The sequence below is a fragment of the Stegodyphus dumicola genome, chromosome X2 (genome assembly GCF_044657685.1).
Source record: "Stegodyphus dumicola isolate Sdum_Otavi_A_Nest chromosome X2, ASM4465768v1".
Classification (NCBI taxonomy): Eukaryota; Metazoa; Arthropoda; class Arachnida; order Araneae; family Eresidae; genus Stegodyphus; species Stegodyphus dumicola.
Genome location: NC_140781.1, coordinates 11,352,229 through 11,364,420, shown reverse-complemented (window position 1 = coordinate 11,364,420; position 12,192 = coordinate 11,352,229). Strand labels below are relative to the sequence as shown.

The 12,192-nt window shown below is 33.3% G+C and overlaps 1 protein-coding gene across 1 annotated transcript in view; it reads right to left on the bottom strand.

Annotated features, from left to right (window-relative positions):
* Positions 1-10,908, bottom strand: part of Ostgamma (oligosaccharide transferase gamma subunit) — a 44,643-nt gene extending 33,735 nt beyond the window's left edge. The window contains exon 1 of the mRNA XM_035351227.2: positions 10,749-10,908. Coding sequence (XP_035207118.1) covers positions 10,749-10,832 — 84 coding nt within the window. The 5' untranslated portion in view covers positions 10,833-10,908. The remainder of the gene's footprint in view (positions 1-10,748) is intronic.
* Positions 10,909-12,192: the final 1,284 nt, after the last annotated feature.

Genomic DNA, 12,192 nt, shown 5'->3' with positions numbered 1-12,192 from the left:
CCACTTTTAAGGGAGCGAGGGGGTTTCTTGGATTGATCTGCTTCTAGGAAAGGAGGAGATTCCTATTCCAGATTTCAATTCTTCAAAAAAAGTTACCCACCAGTAAAGTTTCCCCTTCGCAGACAAACTTTGGAATTCACACTCAGCTTTAAGTAAGAGCTGCTCAGCTTAAGTAAGAGTTTCAAACATTTTTGGAGTTCAGACACAGTGTTTTGTTTTGTTTTTTAACCAAATTCTTCACAATTATAAAGTTTTTACCAAGTTATCAAAAATACCAACTGAACTAGTAACTGAAGATTCATAAATTCTTACAGGAAGGAGGGGAAAATTAAAGCAAATCCAAATTAACAAATCAATTGCATGAAAATGGTTTGCATCCATATCATTTGCAGAGAGTCCAAGCTTGCAAGAGACAGATTACCCTCTTCGAATTCATTTCTGCCATTGGTTCTTGCAGCAGTGTGCGGAGCAGGCAGTTTTCCCATTCGATGTGCTATTCACGAACGAGGCAACTTTCTCACAGGACGGCATCTTCAATAGCCACAACATGCACGTGTGGGCAACTCATAATCCACATGGCACACGTCCACATGCATGCCAAACCTGCTTCTCCATGAATGTGTGGCCGGGTATTGTTAACGATTACCTCATAGGCCCATACCTCTTACCTGCACGTACAAATGGCTTATGTTATCATATTTTTCTGCAAGAGGTGCTACTGGAATTGCTGCAGGATGTTCCGGCTGTCATTTGTGATCGTATGTGATTCCAGCATGATGGTGCACCAGCCCATAACCATGTGCGGGTCCGCAATTACTTGGACCCGTTCGATGGCCACCCCGAACTATCCAGCTTGGATGTTTTTTTTTTTTATGGACCCATCTGAAGAACATCATTTAAGAGACTCCTGTTGACTCACAGGAGGACCTCGTTGCACGACTATCCATTGCGGCTGCAAGCGTGCGGAGAATAACAATATGGGTACTATTCTGTTTCGAGGGCCGTAAAAAATCGCCAAACTATTGTTGATGCCAATGCTGCCAAAAATAATTGTGGCAACCCTAATAATTGCGGCAAGAAAGGAAGTATAATAGTAAATAACAATCTAAGATTGATGTTTTAGGTAAAAGTAGAGTTAGGGTACCCCTTGGCAAAACTTGGCAATTTTTGGCGGTACATGGATACCGATTTTGTGCAATTCTTTGACTTGTTATTTTGGCTTGCGAAGCGGCAATTTTTACGCCAAAAATCCCCGCTACACAAAGCCAAAATAACAAGACAAATCATTGTACAAACAACTCGGTATCCATGTGCAAATCGACTTATTTTCACTTAAAAAAAAAACCTCGAATTGCAGAAAAATGGCATTGAGCACTCCTTTGACTTTATCCATGCACACGTCGACCTATTTTCACTTAAAAAAAATCCCAGAATTGCACAAACTTGCATTGCGCACTCCCTTTACTTTGCCCATGTACACATCGATATATTTTCACTTAAAAAGTCAAAGCAGCACCAAATTCTACAATATAGGCAATCAAAAAATACATAATCTCAATAAAATACAATTTAAACCAAACAATAAAATAACATAAAAAAGGAAAACATGTTATGCATTTAAGCACTACCAAAAGCAAATATGCACTTACCATGATTTTCGAGTTCACTTCGTACACCCACAGCCAGGTAAAAATCAAAATATCAATCATACTCAAATGACTTTTTTCAAACCAGGTACTCTTTCTGAACGAACGCTTCACATAGTGACCATCTGAACCTTTCTTCCTACAAACCCATTCAAATCCATCTAAACAGTTTTAACACACACCACAAAAGCGCTTACAAAACATCCCACGATTCAAAATTTCCCAGAATCAAGCACCCGATTACGTCACAATAGGGTTTCCATAACATTCAACTATTCAGGCTACCATAAATGAAACAACAGCTTGGCGATAAATCAAACAACAACTTCGCCATAATACAAGGGGTACCTTAAAGTCTACTCTACCCATGTTTTAATTTAGATGAAAGGTTAATTTCATATAATACTTTTTTATTATTATAATTTATATGAAAAAGGCTAAACATGACTGAATGGAAGCATAAGAGTAAATAACTATTTCAGATCGTTATAATAATTTATATAAAATTGCTAAACATAACTGAATGGATGCCTGCATCGCTATTTCGCTACCGACTTATCGCTAAAGCATAATTTCACCTCGTTGGTTGTTCAAACGTAATTCTCTATAATGAATGATGCCTTTTCTTTAAAAAATTCTCGGTAAAGTGCAGAATCGCTCATGTATTTGTTCGCCGCTTTTTACAAGGGTAAAAACAATTGGATTTTTGTCAATTTTCGGCTGATCTTTGGAATATGGTAACAGGTAATTTGGCGACATTTTGGAGGCGATAAAGGTTACTACCTAGGACTTTGGGAATAACGTGAGAAGTACTCAGTTCCGTTTACGCATTATTTTGTGTGAGGGAAATGAGAGATCATGAGATATGTCATGTGACATTAATGGAGGAATCACTGTTCTTTAATCGAAAAAGGGGGTAAATTTGTAAAAATATCTGCTGTACAGCATTCATTTCATGCTATGTTCTGTGAAACAGTGTTGTTTAATATCTGGATCCCATGGCCCTATATAAAGTAAATCCGAAAATTTTATTGCATTTATGTGTAATTGAAAAGAATTGCTTAATTGCGGATAAGTATGAATGTCCAACATGTGGGTATGAAACGAGATTGTGTGAAAGGAAGGATATTACAGATAAGTTTGAATGGCGGTGCAAGAAATCTGGTGAAAATGCACATTTTGTGATCCGCCATGCACTCAAGATTCTGTAGAAGATTAGGTAAGTTAGTATTTTTAATTAGTTGAGGATATTATTTTTATGCATTGTTCTAAATGTAAGGAGTAAATAAATTAATATGGTATTATTGGAAAATTGTTATTAGCAATGATTTAGTTTAAAGTAATTAGGATTGTAAGCTAATTTTTATCAATTTAATGTATGTGCTTATTTATATTTTAAGTAGTGTTTTTTAATTTAATTATATTTTAATTTAATGATCGTGATTTTGAGAGTTATATGTTTGTAGTATTTTGGAATACGTTTGAGTAGAAGTAAATGTGCATGGAAAGAATTTAAGTATTTGACACTAAGTATTTGGAACCATTTTTAATGTTTGCGTTAGAAATTGGTAGGTGAGGTTTATAATAGATAATTTAGAGGGAAAAGTTTTTGGATATTTTATTTATTTTATACATGCAAATGTTCATCCTTGGAAAGGGTATATACTTTTTTGCGATCAGGTAATTTCATATATGTCCTTTTTACCAAATTTAAAGATTCACAAAATTTTCATGCATTTTCGTGAAATTGGAACTACTCTGATATGCACCCTCAAGTCGCCAAATATTTTTGGCGAGAAACTTCATGCTGCGATATTACAATCTAAATTTTTTGTCAACATTTCGAACTTTAAGCCTAAAATGTCTCCAAAAACTATGTTTTGAACACACGATTTAAGCTAAAAATCCGAAACAAAAACAAAAAATTTAGATAGCAAAAATGTAAAGTTTCTAACCAAAAATATTTGACAAGAATCCATGTACACAGCGACATGTTTTAACTTAAAAAAACATCTACGAATGGCACACTGTAGGCAACGAACGAATCTGTGAATGACGCACACCTCGCTTTAATAAATTAACATAACAACCATAAATTTCAAAGAATACCATGTACACAGCGTTCTGTTTCAACTTTAAAAAACAACTACGAATTGCACAATCTACACTAAAAACAAATCAAGAAAATAAACTAAAATAAATTTCAGACAATTCAAAAACCAAAAATAAAAACGGAAATTCATACAAAAAACAATGAATATAACATTCTACAAAATAAAAACAATTAAATAAAATGCACTTACCATAATGAAAGCTTCTTTTAAAAGCAGAAATATCTTTCCCCCCTATCTTCTCAGATACAGAGCATACAAAGTCCAAAATACATTCGTTAATAAAATTTCGCCAGTCACACAACGTCTGTGAAGAAAACTTCCAAGATTTTGCTACATCACATGGCTTCCTACGATTCAAAATTTCGAAAGTAACAATAAAAACTTCCTCCAACGTTAACTTGCTACACGAAAACCAAGATCCAAGCCTTAAACTCCGCTGACACCCACATACTTTATTAGCAACAATTTTACTGCAAACCCACACAAGTCTATCAGAAACACCATTTTTCGTCCGAGTTCTCATATCAGCTCCGCATTTCGGACACGTCAAACTCCATTTTAAAAGTCCCGACTCCCACAGAAATTCCAAAAATACACTACGATCCCCATAAATACATCCGTGAACAAAAGACTCATTAACAACTCCAATATCGTACCTTTTCATACTAAATTTACTCTGCACACAATCTAAAATATGCGGCTGAAACCTTCCTACCACGTCTTTCATCGCAACATAGGCCATTTCAAAAACACACGAGACACGAACCAACTAGCAATTAAACTACTCCACCAAAAGATTTTTCAACGTCGACATGGTTGCTATACAACATACAATCGCGCCAAAAACTAGCGCAAAACACATATCGCCACATTTGGTGAAATTAAGGCGTTTATCAGAGTTGTACCGTGAAATTTTTCTAATTTATGAGAAAAAAGCAGTGTACATGGATATAGTGAAGAGTGTGCGCAATGCCATTTTTGTGATAAGTCGACGTGTACATGGTTTAATTATATTTTAATTAAATGATAGTTATTTTGTGAATTATATGTTTGTAGCAATTTGGTATACGTTTGAGTGGAAGTAAACGTGCATGGAAATAATTTAAATATTTGACACTAAGTATTTGTAACCATTTTTAATGTTTTGTTATGAATTCGTTAGTGATGTTTATAATAGATAATTTAGAGGTAAAAGTTTTTAGATATTTTATTTATATTATACGTGGAAATGTTCATCCTTGGATAGGGTATATAATTTTTCGCGATCAGGTAATTTCATATATGTGCCTTTTACCGAGTTTAAAGATTCACAAAATTTTCCTGCATTTTCGTGCAAATTTTTGTAATTTATGAGAAAATAGCAGTTTAGATGGATAAAGTCAACAGTGTGTGCAATGCCATTTTTGTGCAATTCTGGGATGTTTTTTAAGTAAAAATAAGTCGACGTGTACATGGTTACTGTGTACGTGCGATTTTGAAAAATGCAGCAAGGAGTTTGCGATTCTGCACATTTTCCCAATTTTGCAGTTAATATTTGTCATGATTAAGCACTTTTGTTCCATAAAATTTCTAGCATAAGTGTAATTCGGCTAGTAGACTGTTGGAAAAAGTGTTGAGTAAATAAAAAGAAAAGAAACGTCTTTACTTCGTGAAGACAAAATGGCGGCGAAAAAAAAAAACAGAGGTTTGCAGTAGCAGAGTTGATCGCCAAATTTTTGCCAAAAAATCTCCAAGTTACCATAATCCAAAGATCAACCCTGCATAAAAATAATATCCTCAAATAATTAAAAATACTAACTTACCTATTCTTCTTCAGAATCTTGATTACGTGTCCGATAAACTTTTCTTATTTCTGTTTCAGGATCTTTAAAATCATACTTATAGTTCACACCAAGGTACCATGTAAAATAAATAACTTAATAAAACATTTTTACTTCTCTCTCGCACAACCTTAAAGAAACACTTATTACCCCTTTCAATCCCACTAAATACGCATTTCGAATTCACTTTAGTTAGGGCCATGGGATCCAAAAGTTAACAAACACTGTTTCACACAACACAGAATAAAGGCAAATACAAAATTTCCAGATTTTTTCCCGATTTCCCCCCTTTTCCGATTAAAGAACCGTAATTCGTCCATTAAGATCACATGACATATCACATGATCTCTCATTTCCCTCACACAAAATAATGCGTAATCGGAACTGAGTACTGCTGACATTATTACCAAAGTCCCAGGTAAGTCCAGTCCAGACCTTTATCGCCTCCAAAATGTCGCCAAACTACCAGTTACCATATTGTAAAGATCAGCCATAAAGTCAAGGGTGTGCGCAGTGCCATTTTTGTGCAATTCTAGGATTTTTTTTTTTTTGGTTGATCTTTACAATATGGTAACTGGTAGTTTGGCGACATTTTGGAGACGATAAAGGTTACTACCTGGGACTTTGGTAATAATGTGAGCAGTACTCAGTTCCGATTACGCATTATTTTGTGTGGGGGAAAGGAGAGATCATGGGATATGTCACGTGATATTAATGGACGAATTACGGTTCTTTAATCGGAAAAGGAATTTGGACAAGTATCTGTGGATGTATATTATTTTGTATTAAGTTTCATTGTGTGTTGTGTGAAGTAGGGTTGAATAATTTTGGGATTGTATGGCACTGTCTAAAGTGAATTGTAGATGTGATAAAGAGAATTTTTTTTTATCAAATTCTATCAAATTCGGAAAAAAAATCGTTCAGTAATTTTATTGAATCCATAATAAAAGTGTATCCACCATGTAAGGAAGATTCGGAAGAAGATTAGGTTAGTTAGACTTTGTTAAGAATGTGAGTAGTATTCAGTTCTGATTACGCATTATTTCGTGTGAGGGAAATGAGAGATCATGGGATATGTCATGTGATATTAATGGATGAATTACTGTTCTTTAATCGGGAAAAAATCTGGCAATTTTGTATTTGGCTTTATTCTGTGTTGTGTGAAATAGTGTTTGTGAATTTTTGGATCCCATGGCCGTAACTAAAGTGAATTCGAAATGGGTATTTAGTGGTATTGAAAAGGATAGTAATAAATGTTTTTTAAGGTTGCGCGAGAGAGAAATAAAGATATTTTATTATGTTATTTATTTTACCTGGTATCTTGCTTTGAAAGATAAGTATGATTTTAAAGATTCTGAAACAGAAGGAAGAAAAGTGTATCCGCCACGTAATCAAGATTCTGAAGAAGATTAGGTAAGTTAGTATTTTTAATTATTTGAGGATATTATTTTTATGCATTGTTCTAAATGTAAGGTGGAAAGGAATTTGGTATTATTGGGAAAATTGTTATTAGCAATGATTTAGTTTAAAGTAATTAGGATTGTAAGGTAATTTTTATTAATTTAATGTATGTGCTCATTTATATTTTAAGTAGTGTTTTTGAATTTAATTATATTTTAATGAAATGATAGTTATTTTGTGAATTTTATGTTTGTAGGAATTTGGTATACGTTTAAGTTGAAATAAACGTGCATGGAAATAATTTAAATATTTGATATTAAGTATTTGTAATGCTTGAGGTATGAATTCGTTGGTGACGTGTATAATGTAATAGATGATTTAGAGGTAAAAGTTTTTGGATATTCTATTTATTTTATATGTGGAAATGTTGATATTTGTAAAGGGTAAATACATTTTTGCGATCATGTAATTTAATTTAATTTCATATATGTTCTTTTTACCGGGTTTAAAGATTGAGAAAATTGTCATGTATTTTCGTGAAATTTTTTTAATTTATGAGAAAAAAGCAGTGTACATGGATGTAGTGAAGAGTGTGCGCAATGCCATTTTTGTGCAATTTTGGGATGTTTTTTTAAGTAAAAATAATTCGACGTGTACATGGTTTAGTGATATTTTAATGAAATGGTAGTTATTTTGTGAATTTTATGCTTGTAGGAATTTGGTATACGTTTAAGTTGAAATAAACGTGCATGGAAATAATTTAAATATTTGATATTAAGTATTTGGAATGCTTGCGGTATGAATTCGTTGGTGACGTGTATAATGTAATAGATGATTTAGAGGTAAAAGTTTTTGGATATTTTATTTATTTTATATGTGGAAATGTTCATATTTGTAAAGGGTAAATACTTTTTCGCGATCAGGTAATTTCATATATGTTCTTTTTACCGGGTTTAAAGATTGAGAAAATTGTCATGTATTTTCGTGAAATTTTTGTAATTTGAGAAAAAGGCAGTATACATGGATATAGTGAAGAGTGTGCGCAATGCCATTTTTGTGCAATTCTGGGATGTTTTTTTAAGTAAAAATAAGTCGGCGTGTACATGGTTTATGTGTATGTGTTATTTTGAAAAATGCATAAGGAGGATGGTATTGTGCAGTTTTTCCTAATTTTGCAGTGAATATTTGTCATGATTAAGCAGTTTTGTTTGATAAAATTTCTAGCATAAGTGTAATTCGGCTAGTAGATTGTTGGAAGAAGTGTTCAGGAGATAAAAAGAAAAGAAACATGTCTTTACTTCGTGAAGACAAAATGGCGGCGGGGAAAAAAATAGAGGGTTGTTGTAGGAGAGTTGGTCGCCAAAAAATCGCCAAGTTACCATAATGTAAAGATCAACCTTTTTTTTAAGTGAAAATAGGTCTATGTGCACATGGATACCGAGTATGTGCAATTCTTAAAAACGCATCAAGCAGTGGGTGATTCTGCACTTTACCCAAAATTCTATTGCCGAGTTTTCGTCATGGGCAATTCCCAAATTGTTAAATCAATAGGATATCAAAAAAAGGATTTAAAAAAAACTAGTATTTCAATGGCATCTTAAGAAATATAGAACTATATAAACTTACACAATCTGAAATCAGCATGTAAGCTAGATTTGGCACGCTGTTAAATGGGTGCGTTTGCTAGATTTGGCGCTTTTGCGCGTACATTTTCACTGCAATTTTTTTACGGCCCTCAAAACCGAATAGTACCACAATATGATGTGATTTTGAGAATAACTGCCAAACAAGACCTGGTGGAAATCAAAAACCCTATTTCATTAATCTGCTAATAAAAAAATATTTCACAACCAACAGATACCAATAAATTGTTCTAACATACCAACAGTCATTGGCTAACATATGAATCCTAGATTAAACATGATTCCTTACACATTATTCCAGCAAAACCTTCTGACTGAAAGCAGGGCTGCTGCCTAAGCTGGTACAACCAGTACAGCCATACCTGGCAGCAAAATTTAGGCATAGCAAAAAAATTAGAATTAAGAGAAGCATTTACAGTAATATTTAGATACGTTACAATTTTTAGAATTTAGAAGGGGCAGTGGGCAGCAGAATTTGGAATCTGCAGAGATTGCATCATCAGGCAGTAAACAAGTGCCTGCCCTGATCTAGAGCATAAATAATCTAATCAAACACATACCTTTCACAACCCTTCAATCTTTTCCACAACACAAAACTTCCTCTCATTATGACAGACTGGATACTTATTCTCAAAACTACTTACATTCATTATTAAGTTTGGATTTCAAAGAATAAAGAAGTTCAAAATTTATTTCATTTAGATCTGTTTTAGAAAGCAAAATAAAGATATAAACTAGTTTACGTATTATCAAAAGGTTAGGTTATTCAAATACAGCAAGGCACACAAGCATTGCCTAAGGGAAAATATGCTTTCATGAAGGACTTTCTAAGAGAAACTGGCTCACAATAACATAACACATGGGGAAAACCACAAAAACTAACCATGCAGCTAAACCATTCACCTGTGATTGAACTCAAGTTGAACTCCCAGTATACAGTGGTCTTAATTATTCCGCTGCTAGTGGTGAAACTTATGTACCAAAAATGAGTTTTACAAGAATTTTAAACTCAGAGTTTCAAAAACAAAACTCAAATCATACATTAAAATGACAGATTTAATGATTACTTATTCAAGAATGTTTCACAGTAAAAAGCACATCACTGAAGTGATACCAATACACTTCTTAAATACATATCTTAATAAAAGGGATAAATGACATACCAAAATTAAAAAGCTTTAATCAGTACTACCAGCTCAGAAATTTACAAATCATTTCTTCAAATATTATACACTTTATTTTGTGAAGCATACTAAATACAAAAGCATGGGAAAATAAACTGTAAAATCTGCAAGTGTTGTAAAAATTTAGAGAAACTGGATAATAACTTTCCTCCTCGCAACAACAGAACCATGCAAAATTACCTAAAGAAAATTTCCATTCGATTTCCTCTCTTTTCAGTGCAAAGCATATATGTGATACAATATGCAAAGTATTGTTATACAAATTAGATTAAATACGTAAGTTACCTCAAGAAATAAAATCTGATACTTAATGATACACAATGATTCATTTGTTACAAGGAAAAATAGCAATGACTACAAGTTTTATAAAACTTTAATGCCTCTGCACAAATTATGTCAACAAATGGCACATTTTTATAAATTTCTCATAGATCACTTACGTATTAAAAACGGTAAAATCTATAAAATCAAGCCCCAACCTTTTTATACGAGCAAAAATTCAACCATAAAAACACACTTTCGTAAAAAAGAATTGCTTATCATATATTTAAACACGTAAATCTCATTTTCAGCTATCTCGCATCGCACTTTTAGTACAACTATATAATATACCAGCGGTAAAACATTAGGTGTCCGGATGATATTTCAAAACTCTGTAAAATTTTATGCAAATAAAAAGGCACATTTTAAAGCAGTTCCTGATTAAAATAAAAGTTTTGAGGTAACAGTGTAACTAAAACGAATAACAGGTCAGATTTAAAAATTTATATCTCCTACACAGAATGCTTTTCTGTGCAGCAAAAATAATTACAAAATACCAGCAAATTCTTTAGCAATACCAAAACTACTGTTGGATGTTCATTGGATCTATCTCCTGAAGCAGAATAAAGTCGTTATAACAATATATCAGTACATTAAAATGTATATACTGGCGATTTACCTCTTTTTTAGCTTCAATGTCGGAAATTTCATTTAAAATTAAAAAAGAAACACAGATTAAAAAGACCTTCACGCTGAGCTTCATACTGCACTACACGGCATAAAGTACACGCCGACTCGGTTACAGTTAAAGGAAGTTCCGACATTGAAACTGACTTTTAAAAAACCCGACACGTCAGTTTTGTAATTGTTGTTGTTTCAAATAGCTAGACCCTTGCAGCGTAGTACACTGGTCAGAAATAGCCCTTCAATCATTTAGATGTCTCATCAAGGAGAATATTGTCGAAGGTGCGCAACAGGGAGTGAGTAACATTACACCTGTGAGAACGAATAAGTATCAGTATCAGTATCAGTATCAATCTTGCTTTTTAAACAAGAAGAAAGAAGATGAGGACTTTGGCGAACGCCGTTTCCTCCAATCCGTGAGGGTTAATATTGAAATTAACAACAAACGTTTTTACAAATTTTTATTAAACACATACAAACATCCATGCCTTCTCCGGGATTCGAACCCGGACCCTTCGGCACGGTAGTCAGCAACGCTAACCACTATACCGGTTGGGCGGCAACGAATAAGTAAGTTTAACGAAGAAGACCATGGAAGATGGATTTGAAGGTCTGTAATATCTCTTCTTCTATTGGTAAGAAAATATTATTATTTTTAATGTTTCATTTTTGTATTTTTTTGTTCCTGGCTCATGAACCTCACTTAAATTTTGTTAGTATTGTTTAGTAATTTGTGCACGGCAACAGTTATGCACAATTATGGAGAGATATTTTCTGACTGATTTGGACCTTCGACCAGAAACTCACCTTATTCTCATCAAGCGACTCAGTCGCACAATCAGGTTCCTAGACACCAGTCTTACTCTGTGTATAACACGAGAAAGTTATATATAACATTTTCTTCGCTATTATGAAAATGGAGGATTTGAATGCATAGCATTCGGGTGCTCTGAAAAGAGCAATTATGGAAAATTGTCGAAGTTGTACTCACCTTATTCGTCGACTAATGGCGGCCACTTGACTTCGTCTTTTTGTTTTACCTATGTTCTTCACCTGATACAGAGCTTTTGAAATATGGCATTTAAACCTATAAACATGTGTAGACACTGAAAGAGTGATGCACATATAAGAACATTATAATTTTCAATAAGTTTTATTATTGAATAATAAAATCTCGCAGTGCTATGCTTTAAGACTAGGGTCTACGTTTGCATAAAAGTTCCTATGTTAAATAAAAGAATTTAACTCTTTATGAATATGAGTATAACTTTTTATGATGACTGTTTATGAATATGTCCTTTCTTGCATTCAAAGATAACATATTTGCACAATACCGTTTCACGATGTTTATGATCCTCGTGAAATTTTGCAATCTCGTTTTAATCAAAACAGCAAAATTTTAATTTTCATACAGTTTTTTTGCCCTTTCAAATTTAAAA